Genomic DNA, 15061 nt, shown 5'->3' on the forward strand with positions numbered 1-15061 from the left:
TAAGTCTAATTCCATAGATGTCTCTATAGATTAAGTCATTAATTAATTAATTGTTAATTTCGTGTTCTTTAGCCTCTCGAAATACAGCGATTTATGTAATAAAAATGCTGCAATGTTTGTACCTAATTATCTAGAAATGTGAATTGGGGTCAACCTGTTAGGCCTTTCTGGTATATATCTATGTAAAAATAAAGAAATTCTTCTAAGACTACTTTTTACTATTCAATATTTATGCCGAAAACCAGAATACATATGTGCTTATTATTTACATACATATATGTTTCATAATCTAATTTAAAAGAGACTTTATAAGTATGTATGTAATGTTGGTTGGTAAGATCAAAAACAATTTTGTTGGTTGGTAACGATTCGATTGGTTCAATATTTTTTTTTCCATTGAAATAAATTTAATAAAACACAAATGAATATGTACTATAAGATTCGCCATGTTTAAGCTATTTATATTACAAATACTGAGCGAAGCCGGGTAAAACAACTAGTTTCATATATGTATGTATATTTACGAGAACTAAGCTGCTGTCACATTCGTGCAATGTGTTTCAACATTGATAGGACGTAAAATAATTTCTTTATTTTTATTAAATTATTTCTATATAATATTACACCAATATAATTGAATGCATGGTCTTTAATAATATTACTGTAAGTTTTGCTGTTCATAACATGAATTTGACAATAACTTTTATCATCTACAAAATATAAATTTCCATTAATATAAAATATAAATTATATAATACATTCGTATTCCATGAATAAATTTATAATATTGTAGCATATGCTAAAATGAGTCGCCGTTATAATTGGTTTTTGAGGATTATCTCCAGGCTTAAGTGCTGTCGGCTAACAATGGAGACCCCCGAATGGACTTAGTGGTCGCTTCCCGCTAGAGTTCTCAGAACTGATACCGCGAGACCGTTGGGCTGCATATCTGGTACGTGACTATAACAATAGGTAAACAAACGCGTCAAGGAAGATGCAGTGAGTGACCTGCCGTTTATAAGCAGGTACTTAGGCCATATGAAGGCATTCTGGACGGAGCACTGGCAGTGCGTAGATCTCCTTAATCACCCAATAAATGCTGTGAAGCGACTTTGGCTTTTAATTTGGATCCTCCACCCACCAACAATATCAACAACTGCCGTATTTTATATTAAAATTTTATTTATGTAATAAGATAATACCACTCTATAGTAATTTAATTACTATAGAGCGGTATTATAGTTTTTTTTTTATTTTACATTTTAGTATTTTTTTATTAAATTATACTATTATCTTATTTTTAGTACAATTTTTATTTATTTTTTTACATATACCTATAATATAATAAATTTGCGGTGGGTGTCGAGATATCGGTTATGTGTCACCGATTCATAACGTCTGATGTCGATTCATAACGATGGGGTGTAAAGGGGAGGCAGGTGTTGTTGAGGCGGGGGGGTGGGTGGGGGTGGGAGTATCTGAAGGGTGTCTCACGAAATCGAACCGAAATGCATTAATCAAATGGGAGAAGAGAAGGTATTGTTATGAGTGTGAAATATAGGGCGGTTCCGTTCCAGATTCCGCTCGCGACCCATTTTCCGAGTTTCCCGAAGCTTCGGAAAACTCTCGTCCCGGACGCTCTCAAGCCTCTCGAATCGGTCGGGTAATCCTCTTCGGTGAGCCTTTTGGACGACAGACCAATTATAGGATTTTAAGCCACACATCAAACGAATATGTAATTCAAACGCATATATACGATTTTATATTCAAAATGTTTGTATAATTGAACCTTATGCAAGTTAATTGTTTTTAACACATGTTAAGGAATCAAGTCGAGCGTATGACGTCACTTTATTGATGAGGATTATAACTTAGGACGAGTAAATCGCGCGCACAGTCATTGGCTTGATTGATGCCGCAGGTCAACTTTTAAAAGTGACTACTAATTCCTATTAAAATATATATATATATATGTAAATATATAATATATAAAAATTTATGTCTGTTTGTCTGTCTATCTCGTATAGGCTTCTAAACCACTCAACCGATTACAATGGAATTTTCAGGATTTGTGGTATGCATGTCCGGGAAGCTTACTGTAAAAAAAATCGCCCAAAAACGGGAACGGGAACGGGAAAAACGGTAATGAGTGGCATTGCAACGCAATAATTTCAAATGTTTTCGCGTCGCGACCTGCGTTGTTAGGGTAAAATAAACAAAAAATTGAACTGTTTCAAATGTGTTCGCTGCCTGTATTTTTCCGACAAATGAACAATGGGAACGGGAACGAGAACGAGAACGGGAACGGTAACAGGAACGGGAATGGTAATTGCATGCGTTATTGTGGCATTGCAACGCATGCCGGGTTCAGCTGGTGGCTTATAAAATCTAGTATGATAAAAGGTTCGTAAAATATCGCAGTATAAATACATAGGTATAATAAAATCAAGCCAGAGAGAGCCGAGCTCTCAGAAGTAATATGTTAAAAATTTGGCCGTAACACGTACATTTGTATGTACAAATATCGGAATTATAATATAAACATTTTAACATTTATTATGAGTGGTGTATTTATATATGTATATGAGATATAATGAGAGCCTATAATGCAAATGTTATAAGATATTGTTTTAAAAAGATAAAGTTATAGGCGCTTAGGGCGGCAGAAAGGCAGATAAATACGGCAACTTACCATTAGACGTCAAATTGCTCAAAATTGTAGCATTTTTTAAACTTGTCTATTGCGATTATTTTTCACCATCGTACTGGTGGATTTGATTTGAATATACATTGTTGACCAAACCGCGCAAAATGGCAAAGTTTCAAAACGATCGGAAGAACGTAGGATATCAAAACCAAAATATTGTCAGACGAAAGAAAGGAGTGAGGCTTAGAAGAGGCTTGTAATAAAAATAGATTGGTTTTGTTCGGTTTGTAAAATAATCGGTCTTTTGAGCACTCTGAAAATTGCACAGTGTGCCTGAATCGCAAAGGGGAGAGCAGAAAGTGAACAATCGCGACAAAGTAAATGGGGGAAAGACATTGTCAACAGTATCTGTTGACACATTCAATATCCGCCATCTCCATCTCCACCATCTCCATCTCCTACCCCTACTCCCCCCCCCCCCTTCTTTTGACATAATGAAATGTTCGAAGTCACACGTCTCACAATCATATTGTAGGTGTTGTATTTTTATCGCAGTATTTCTTTTCTTGTTTCAGCTTGCAACAGGACTTACTACGGAGACGTGGGTAGGACTTACGAGCTGGAATTACACAGGCCAAAAGAAGATAGACTGCCATTCATTTGCCACATCACTCTCACGGCTGGGGGTGGAATGCATGGAGATTTAATTCAAGTAAGACACACTGGGTTCATTATTCAATTTGGAGATACATACATTCTGTAACTCAATTCTATAAGTCCAGTTCCAGCAGCAGAGATCAATAGTTAACGTAGAATGCTTTTAATTGTGTAGTCACGTGTTCAATCCCTGGCTGTGCTGCTGGCCAGACCTTGGATATGTGACTCCATGGTCGATCATTTCGATCAAGGTTGATCGGAGTGTGCGAATTTATCTGATTTCATTAACACGGTTTTTAAAAATTGACAACCCCGTCCTGTTCGCTAATTTAAAAAATGCTGCAAAAATGCAAATTTATCCATAGATGTCTTTATGATACTCTGTAAAATTAAACTATAAACTGTTTATCGATGATTGCAATTGACCAAAAAGACGCATCGGGGTTAACCCGTTAGGCCTTCCTTATTTGCATTTATAAAAACATAAAAAACCTTGATTCTATAGAGTAAAAGTACTACGTTAAGTATTGGGTTATAAAATTTATAATTTCTGACACCGATACTAAGTTTCAGTTTGATAGGACTAACGATGCTCAAAAAATCCCCAAAATACACACACACACACATTTTTTCTAGATCATGAAAACGTGATCAGTGATTGATTCCGAGTTCGAATTCGTCAAAATCTCGAGTTCGAATTTTTGCACGATCATAAAACTTCATCTATTGTTACTTCGTATATACATATGTATTCTATTGGATCCGTATTGTTGAAGCGCGTGGAATCAATGGTCGACTTGGGTATCACTTTTGATCCTCAATTCACCTTTCACAACCACATCAAGACAATCGCTGACGTTTCCTTTCGTCGACTTGGATTTGTCTTGAGATATGCTAGATTATTCTCCAACCCCTTGTCTTCTCGCTTGCTTTTCAACTCGCTTGTTAGAAGTAAGCTAGAGTATAATGCAATTGTGTGGAATCCGCATGAAGCAAACTACTCTCTTATTATAGAAAAAGTGCAAAAAGCATTTCTTCGTTTTCTTTATAAGAAAGAGTATGGGTACTACCCATATCTCTATCCTACTCCTTTCCTTTTGGGCATGCTTGGGTATAATTCCCTTGAACTTCGGAGAAACTTCTCATTAATTCGTTTCGTTCTCCAGCTATTGCGTGGTAATACGTCATGCCCGTTGTTGCTGGAACAGTTGGGACTTTATGTCCCTAATAATTATGTGCGTGGTAGACATCATCATTTAATGGTTGTACCTGCTGCTCGCACAGTTCTTTTTCGAATGGCTCCTATTCCAAGAGCTATTCGACTTCTCAATGAAATCGTTGCTGCTGTCCCTGAATGTGATATTTTCCACCTTGGGGAGCGTAGATTTTCGGATATTATCTTAACATATTTATCTGGTAACCTGCGCTCATCATTACTTTCTTAATTTGAATGTGATGAATGAGTGGAATCTTAATCTACTCTCTTCCATTTGGGCCTCGCTGTGATTTTATTTTTTATTCATATTTTGTTTTATTTTATTTTATTTTTTCTTTCTCTTTTGTACATTTTTATATACTATTTTAATTTTGCTCAGTGTAAACAAAGAATGGGATTTATGGATTTTATTTTTAATTTTTACACTTTTGTTATTTTTTTTTCTCTCTGAATGATGTATTATTTTCCTTTTGTTACTTTTTTTTATTATTTTATTTTACCATGTTTTCTGCTTTTGCTTTTTTCCTTTATTTACAGTTTACTTGTTTTTATATCTTTTTCAAATGTAGGCCATTGTGGCGCATTAGGTTCTTCCTGTAATGCCACAATGGTCCAAAACTATTAAATAAATAATATGTTAAATAAATAAATGTATGTATGTACATATAATAATAAAGTAATAAAATAAAATTGTAAAATAGAAAATGATCAGTAGCTATTAAAATATATATAAGATGCATTGTGAACAAAATTTAATAATAAAGTAAACCGATTCCTATTTTATCATTTATATATGAAGTATATATTTATATATCCAGTTGCAGAGATGTCATTGATCAAAAATATTTTAAGAACACTAGTTTTCTCGGGACCCGCAGTCCAAGCGCAGACTACGTAAACACGAGAATTCTCGTGACCCGCTGCAAAGTGTTAAAAATTTGAAAAGTGGTACCAGTTACTCTTTCAATCCTTAATTTAATTTCCCATAAAAGAAAATTTGAAACAATTTATGGGAAAAACTGTTTCCTTACTATTACTAGTCTTTCACGTGACTGATTGCAATCGATAAGTCGTACGAGTAGTTGAAAGACTAGTCTTTCACTTTGCGAAATATTATAGATATAAAGCCTCGACAGGTGCGAACGTACCCAACGTTGACAAAGGACTATTCATCATCAAACATGAATTTAAAATGATTTTGCCTTCACGCAAAGTTGACGAGATCGTTCCATCACAAAAGGGACGGGAAAAATGACGAAATGCAAGCAAAGGATTGCGACAGAGAGGTGGTCGCTTTTGTGTATCGTGTTATTAATCGCACCTGTCCACGAAAATGGATCCTTGATTATTGTGTCCTGAAGAGATGGGAGACTGCAAAGGTAGACGACCTGGCGACGCCAAAACAAAGGGAAAAACATGCTTAAAGTACTTTAAGCGAACGAAACGCTTTGAAGCTAAATTTCAAAACAACTTTTACAACTCTTCTACAAACGTCCTATAGGAAACTCTGCGATGCTTAATTTTCAATAAATTATTTAAATGAAACTTCTTTACGCATGGTTGTGTGAATTAAATTTATGTGGCACTGGACGTTTTACGAAACGTTGCACCTTCACTTTTTCACATGAAGTTTCATTTTTATAGTGTTGTCGCGTATGTGTGGGTAGAGGATCCAAATAAAATGCCAAAGTCGCTTCACAGCGTTTAGTGGGTGATTCAGGAGATCCACGCACAGCCAGTTCTCCGTCCAAAATGCCTTGGAATGGCCTAAGTACCTGCTTATATAGGGCAGGTCACTCAGTGCATCTTCCTCGACACGTTTGTTTACCTATTGTTATAGTCACGTACCAGATATACAGTCCCACGCTTTCGCGCTGTCAGTTCCCAGAGCTCTAGCGGGAGTGCCGTTACCGACCACTAAGTCAATTCGGGGAGTCTTCATTGTTAGCCGACTGCACTAAAGCCTGAAGATAATCCTCGAAAACCAATTATAACGGCGGCTCCTTTTAGCATATGCTAGAATATTATAAATTTATTTATGGAATACATATATATTTTATAATAATGGAAATTTATATTTTGTAGATGGTTAAAGTTATTGTCAATTATAATTATAACGGCGGCTCCTTTTAACATATGCTACAGTGTAAAAAACACGCTCAATTTTTTTTCACAATATGGCCATTCACTGGTGTTGCTCATTAATAATGCAATTTCCATTCGAATATAATGGCGAATTTAATGCTATTTTATTCAGTTTATATACGCATAGTTGGGTTACGCGCTCGTTCCCTTTAAATAGTAAATTTTATTGCGTTGGCAAATCGGAGTGCACTCGAAACGTAACCCGCAAAAGTTATTTTCCTGTCCCTTTTATATACATATGTATATATGTATGTAATATAATGCGTATACCCTCGAGTGATATTAGTTCCGGAATATTGAGCACACGAGGGTCAATTTGACCCCATCGATTTCCATGCGTGACGCAATCCGTAATCCCAGGATATCTTGACGTAAAGTGAATAAAAATATAAAATTTGGGGTTTGTTTTTATTTAGAAATATGCATGTTTTAAAAAAAGATATGTACATACATATATTGAATGTAAGATATGGTTGTTAGAAGACATGGTTTGATTCTCGGAGCGCCACAGCGAACTGAGATCGCTCGCACGTCACATGACAAGATGACAACTAAACCATTCTTCAACTCACGCATGCCAACCTAATTAATTGTACATGCATTCTTCTATACTATAAACTAAATCCTCGCTTAGTCCCCTTGTGTCTGCACACACTGTGCGATAAAAACAGGAAGATTTACACGGTACGCAACTGATATATACATATAAATATAATATAAGTAAAATTGAGGAACCGTTTCAATAATGAAATTAGATAAATTGACAAACTTTGTTAGGAAATGATTAACTTGGAGTCACAAATATCCAAGTCTGACCAGCAGCACTGTATAAATACTTCGAATAAATTATTTTTAATCGGTCAAACCAGGGCTTGAACCCGGACCTCTCATGGGTTAGCATTAACGCAACTACCGAACTATGTTACTGCCTGTGTTAATGTGAGTTTGGTTTTCATATTTCTACTCGCACGCACGCAATCAATCTATACAGTTTGCATTCTGCTCGCACACAACTTGTATGTGCATAATTAATGTAAAATCGTTTATGTAGTTTTTGAGAAAAAAATTGGCAATTATAATATTTATATATACAATTATGATACGTCTATATATGTATGTATTATATTATAAATTGTTTCTTTGGTTTAAAATAAAACTCAATCTTGTTTTGAAGAGAACGTGTGACGTAAGAAGAACAAGACAACTTAATGTCCCCTTTGGGAAATCATGGAAAATCTCACAAGCAGTCTCTTACATTGTCGTTTCTATTCTATCGCGATTTTAATTTTTCTTTTTTATTTTCATGACATTAATATTACACGTAACGGAAAATTTTGTGAATACTGAACAATATTGAAGTCATTAAAAATATTATTTTCGTATCACGGCTTTAGAAAAGAAAATGACCCAATTGTAAATTAAAGCAATGGGAACAAAATATTAAAAATTCCAATAAAATTTTCTTCTGGATATCCAAATTAAAAAAAAAAAGTTTGACGTTAACACATGGTCTTGACCATATGTAGTTTGTCAAATATAATATATCGCGAAAACATTTTTAAAATGAGATTTTTACAAATTTCATTCAGCCTTCACGGGATACCCCAATATGACACTGTAGCCAGATAATACATAAATCTCATTTTATATAAACATACATACATATATATGTATAAAAACACATTTAATTTTATATAACAAACATTCACATGCTACCCAAAAATTTTAAAGAAAAATAAATAAATAAAGAAGAAAAAAAAAATACAAATTTAAAATATGTTCATATGTACATATTCATAGCTCATTTCTTAGCGTATAATGCTTTCAACTGAGGAGGGTTCAATCAATTGACAAGAATCAAATTTCAATTGACTAGACCTTGGATATATAAATGTGACTCCAGGTCGATTGTTTCCTATCAGAGTTTGCCAATTTATCTGATTTCATTATTGATACGGTTTCAAATAAATTGGAAACTTATCCTCATTTGTCAAATTTAAAATTTTCAAATTTATTTCTCGCAAATTTCGTTGCATATCAAATGTATTGATATTTAAAATATGCTTACCTACATTGTATGTTTCTTGCTAATTATACGAGTGTATCCATAGATGACGCTATTGTATTGTAATATTATGTTTATACAAAAATTTGACCATGTGTCGCCTTGGGGCAACCTGTCATGGCACCTATTGTATAAATATATGTAAAATTAAAAAAAAAAAATAATGTATAATAATTATCTTGGGGATTTGTTTGCAAATAAGTCTCTCGCAGGTTTACCTAGCCACGATATGCATCGTTGTTACAGACACTACGACATATCAAAAGATAGATCTTATCTGCGCGAGTGGCTCGCCTTAATTTGACGCGTATGACCTTTTGGAAGTGATCCATACGAATATTGTTTTTATTTTTGTCACACTCCAATTGCTTTCCTTTGTATGTTTTCTATATACAATATACATTTTTTTCTCGTAGTACATTTCACTTTGCAGCTTTTTCATAAAGGCGAACCCTTTTTTTCAGTACCCCGCTGCCACCAGTTTTAATTACTTCGGAGTATTTATCGCCTCTCGGCACCCTACCACCCCCTCCTCTCTCCCACCATATTTAAAAGGTTTAAACGAAGCAGTTTCATTAAATTTTATATTGTTTTGCGGAGAAAATAACAAATGACACTCCGCGAACCCGGTAATTTGTCTCGTAAAACTAATAACGAACGACCGGACGAATTAACCGGCTCCCCTTCAACTCGTTACTTGCATATTTAAAATGGAACATGTTGTAGAAATTCAAATTTTCGTTCCGAACAGTTAGCACTGCAGCCCGTTCATAAGTGTACTAAAAATTCATTGTTTCAGATATCTGTATGGTTTATTGCATACAATCCCGAAGCACGTTGGCTTACACGCCCCCTGGATATATGTACATTTACATCCTGGGATATATGTGCTTACATACAATATTCCCGCAGGAGAAATATTCCAAGGCAAAAAAAAAAAGCTCCGCGTTATAAATTATACGGGTGAGGAAACATGTACACACCCGTAGGTGCCGCGTGTAATAAAAGTTGAGAGCCGCTGTTTTGTATAATATTATATATATGTACATATGTATAAGGATAGGAACATTTTGTCGAAGTGACGCAATGCGAGTAAACAATGGTTCGGAAGTAACGCGGAACTTTATCCTTTCCATCGTAAAATCCATTAGTTTACCGACCGGAAATACATTTTACATTTCCCTCGTCGCTGCTAGTTGGGTTTTTGCGAAATGTTCAAAATTTTATCCAGATTTGCAGAATTGACAAGTTATATTTTAACCTGAAAAAATTGTACATACATATGTACATATATGCAGTGGTGTAGTCGGGCCAGGTCGTCGAGCTGGTACTTCTTTTTCAGCCAGGTCGCCGCCCTGGCACTTTGATTGATATAAACATTGTTTTTCGAGTACAATTAAAAAATATTTTGACTAAAATTTCATATAAAATTTTGTATTCCAAATATTGTGAGCATCCTCTCGCTCTAACACTCGATGACCACAATCGAATAGTAATCTGAGCACGTTCAAAACTTAAAAGACATTTAATTAACTTTATTGGATTTTTTATCTAAAACCACCCAAAACTTCGAAAGGAAACATTCTTTGAACTATTGACCATACGCACTTGAGGATAGATAAAATTAGAGGACTCAGCTTAAATGAATAGTCATCTCTAAATTCACATGTTAAAATTTGATAGTTTTTTGACATATGTACATGGTTTTAGCATTGCTAAAAGCAAATGTTGCTGTTGACACACAAACACGGGTTTTGCAAAATCAAAGATGTTGAAGAGGGTGCATTATGGAAATTTTTATAAAATATTAAAAAATACATCATAATTTCAACAAGTAAGAATATCTGTTACTTATTATTTGATTTTTTTTTATAAATATTTCAACTACCAATATTAGGATACAACTTTTTTTTAGTAAGGAAGAAAGCGGGGGGGGTCATAAAAATTGAACACTGACCTGGTTCTTTTTTATTTAGCACTACACCACTGCATATATGTATCATATACAATACAATCTCGATTTTCCGGGATAATGCTGGGGAGGAAGGTCACGGATAATTGAAAAACACGGATAATCCGAATCATCAAATTTTGACTTCGTTTCAAAAATAATATAATGTCATATTTACAACACAAATTATTTATTAAGAAAAACGCTCATAGTTAAGCAGATAAGTGGTCGTTAGTAGTTATGTAGTACTAGTGTTGTACCGTTTTATGACTAATGTAACCACTGGTATCTTCTTAACTTGTAGTGTCACTCTCATTTTCTTCCTCTTGAGAATTTTTTCCACTTCAATCATGATTGAGCCACTCCTGGATGTTTTCCTTATCCACGTTTTCAAAACATTTTCAATTTTCCAATAATCCACATATTTAAGATATTCACATTTGCTTCATTCTCTTCAGAATCCACAAAATCTGTTTTCATGTCAGGAAGAATCTTTCTACATGATCGAATAAGTGTTACTGGCTTTAATTTTGACCAAGATTGTGTTATTCCGTGTATAGCATCCAATATCGTCATTTTTGTCCAGAAATTGATCAGTTTGTCAGCTTCCTCAACAAGGGTTTCGAATTTGACAATAAAGACGTTTCATTGAGGATATAACACCTTGGTCCATGAACTGAATCAAAGATGTCACATCGGGGAGCAAAGATTTTGTAACCATAAGTCTATCGTTTGTTTTATAAGAAATAAAAAGAAAAGAAATATGTAAATTAACAATAAATAATCCACGCCCGCATAATCGATAATCGATAAAAAATATGAAAATATTTGTGTTCAAATCAATACAATAAAATCCAGCGATAAAAGTGTATTAAAATTATCTGCAAAAAATCACAGAAACACATAATTTTTTTTATAAAGCAAAAAAATAAACCAGTAAAATCCCAAAATTGAAATTTCTCAAGAAAATAATGCTGCAGGATCTCCTTGTCAGGAGACACACGCGGTTGATTAAAATGAGATTCGTTTATCGGTTTAAAACATTGTCTACTTGACAGAGCGTTACATGTTACAGATGACAACTTAAACATTCTTCAACTCATGCGTCCCATACTAATCATAAGTCACCGGAGCCTGAGGGGGCCGTGTATTTTTTTATTTTTATTTTTTATTTTTTTTATTTTATTTAAATAGGCACACATACAGAATAAAATATAAAAAGAAAGTTGTATAATGAGACAAAAAATAATAATAAACATAAATAAAAATATAATATTCCATTTACAGTGAGCACCACATGGTGATATAAAAAAGTAAAATTACAAAAACATCAAGATTTTAAAAAAAAGAAAAGAAACAGATAAAGAAAAAGATACAGATAAAGTAAAAAAGAAAAAGAAAGACTATAAGGGTGAAGAAGCAAATCAACCACATATTATTTTCTTCACCTTTGTCCTAAAAATACTAAAAGAGTCTCTAAAGAGGTCAGGACAATCATCTAAGCTATCGTAAATACGGCATATACGAACGATTGCACTATTGAAAGAGGTGTTGCTTTGACAAATAGGTGGATAAAAAAGATTTGTGCATCTGGTGAATCGGGCATTAACGTTAAAATTAATCTCGCTTAAAACAGACGTGTCAAGAATACCATTAGCAATCTTATATAAAATTAACAAATCAGAAACCCTTCTACGCTGAGACAAACTTGCAATATGGAAAAAAGAAAGTCTGTCATTATAAGATGGTAACAGTTTTTTAAGACCAGTCTTATAGGATAAATGGCGCAGAAAACGCTTCTGGATTGTTTCTAAGTGCTCAATGTAAGTTTGGTAATAGGGAGACCATATGATTGAGGCATACTCCATATTACTACGAACTAAACTGTAATAGAGTAGAATCAGAGTATGGGGATTCTTAAAGGGCTTCGCAACTCGGCAAATAAATCCCAATAGTTTATAAGATTTAGTAACAATATGATTAATATGTTCATTAAATGATAGTTTGGAATCTATAAGTATACCTAAGTCTCTGGCACAATTTTTTGCTGTAAGATCTACGTTATTAATATTGTAAGTAAAGTCAATTAGGTTACGATTTCTGGAAAGTGTCATTGAGAAGCATTTAGAAATATTGAGATGCATAAGGTTTACATTACACCATTCAGATATTATATCAATGTCGGATTGTAATTTTAAGCAATCCGACTCACTATTGATAGGATGGAAAACCTTAAGATCATCGGCATAAAGTAAGCATTGACACTTCAGTAGGGGGATTAGGTCATTAATAAAAATAATAAACAGAAGTGGTCCAAGGTGAGAACCTTGAGGAACTCCTGAAAGGATTATTTTAGGGGCAGATGAGAAACCCTTAATTGTAACCAATTGACTTCTCAAATTAAGATAAGAAGTTAACCATCTAAGTAAATTTCCATGAATTCCAAATTTAGATAATTTACGAATTAGCAAACCGTGATTAACCTTGTCAAAAGCCTTTTGAAAGTCTGTATATATAACATCTACTTGTGTACGAGTATTAAGATATTTATAAATTGTGGTAGTGAATTCAATAAGATTAGAAACGGTTGATTTTTTTTTAACAAATCCATGTTGTTCCTGTGCAATTTTAGGCACTACATGAGAATAAATATGATTATAAGTTAAACATTCAAAAATTTTAGCAAAACAGGATAAGATACTTATTGGTCTATAGTTATTACAAAGTGATTTATCGCCAGACTTGAAAATAGGTACAATATTGGCTAGTTTCCATTTAGAAGGGAATACACCAGCAGATAAAGAATTGTTAAAAATTATAAATAAGGGTTCTACAAGTTCCAAATAACAAGTTTTAATAAAGTATGGAGGTATGCCGTCAGGTCCAGCACCCTTATTTACATCTAAATTTAATAGGACATAAGTAATCTCCTTTTCTTCAACATATATTTTATCAAGGCAGTACGAGCAATTGTCAATGTGAGCGTCCACATATGAAAGGGAGCAATCATCATTGTTATGCACAGATGAAAAATATTCAGAAAACAATTCACACATATCTAAGCCAGATGAGGCACAAATGTTATTAAATCTTAAAGTTTCGGGCAAAGAATTACCCTTGCATTTAGACTTGGTGTAAGACCAAAAGCATTTAGGGTTCGATGAAATGCGGGATTCAATATACAGGCGGACCTCAACTTTCGCACATTCGACTTTCGCACAATTCGCTATTTCGCACATTTTTAAAAAATCGTTTTTTTTTTATTTTTTGGTGATAATGCAAAAATGTTTGTTTACGTGCAATTGTTTCCCTCTCCTCGATTCCCTGTCGCACTATGAAATGCGTATGAACGAGCCCGTGCTGTGAAAAGTGGTACATCCTGCTCGCACATACGTGAGTTTTGTCAAGTTGTTTGATTTACTAAATATTTCATACATTAAATATGAGTGACAAACAGAAAAACAATGAAGATACGAATAAAAATAAAAAGTCGAGAACTCATAAACTTCATACAATTGAAACAAAGATGGATATCATAAAAAGGTCGGAAAATGGAGAATCTTATGCGTCAATCGGCCGTTCGTATGATATAAACAGGTCTACGATATGTTCTATATTAAAAAATGAAGACAAAATTAAAGAATTCGTTAAAAATTGTGGAAATATATCATCAAAAATTGTTTCTAAAAGGCACGGCATAGTGATGGATGACATGGAGAAATCTTTGTCTTATTGGATAAGTGACCAAAATCAAAAAAACATCCCTCTGAGTACTTCAATAATTCAAGCTAGAACTCTTAGTTTGCATAAGGATTGGAAGGCTAGACTAAAAGAAGATTCTAACACGGTGTTTCATGCAAGTAACGGCTGATTTTAAAATTTTAAAACAAGATATTCTTTACACAATATTAAATTCACTGGAGAATCAGCTGATGCAGATGAAGATGCTGCAAAAGACTTTATTTCCTCATTGTCCAAAATTATTGAAGATGGTGAATATTCCTCTAGTCAAATATTCAATGTAGATGAGACTGGTTTATTTTGGAAGAAGATGCCTAATCATACATTCTTATCAAAGGAAGAAGCAGTTGCCCCTGGTCATAAACCTTCTAAAAACCGATTGCCATTGCTTCTTGGTGGAAATTTAGCTGGTGATTTAAAATTGATGCCAATGTTACTTTATCAACAATGAAAGATTCATGGAGAAAACTATGACCACAAATGATGGGTGATATCATAAAGTTTGATCAAACTCCAGAAACTATCACACTTGAAATAGTTCACTTTATGAACGAACTTAACCTAGATGTTAACATTGAAGATATTAATGAGATGATTGAATCTCATTCTGAACCCATGACCAATGAATTTCTAATGGAC

The 15061-nt window shown here is 33.8% G+C and overlaps 2 protein-coding genes across 3 annotated transcripts in view; one reads left to right on the forward strand and one right to left on the reverse strand.

Moving 5' to 3' along the window:
- The window catches only part of Mgat1 (alpha-1,3-mannosyl-glycoprotein 2-beta-N-acetylglucosaminyltransferase), a 110217-nt gene that overhangs the window by 42816 nt on the left and 52340 nt on the right, over nucleotides 1-15061 (reverse strand). The window lies entirely within an intron of this gene.
- LOC143915579 (uncharacterized) overlaps nucleotides 1-15061 on the forward strand; it is a 55643-nt gene that overhangs the window by 22148 nt on the left and 18434 nt on the right. Inside the window, exon 3 of the mRNA XM_077436278.1 lies at nucleotides 3223-3359. Coding sequence (XP_077292404.1) covers nucleotides 3223-3359 — 137 coding nt within the window. The remainder of the gene's footprint in view (nucleotides 1-3222; nucleotides 3360-15061) is intronic.

The sequence above is a fragment of the Arctopsyche grandis genome, chromosome 8 (genome assembly GCF_051622035.1).
Source record: "Arctopsyche grandis isolate Sample6627 chromosome 8, ASM5162203v2, whole genome shotgun sequence".
In the NCBI taxonomy this organism is placed as follows: domain Eukaryota; kingdom Metazoa; phylum Arthropoda; class Insecta; order Trichoptera; family Hydropsychidae; genus Arctopsyche; species Arctopsyche grandis.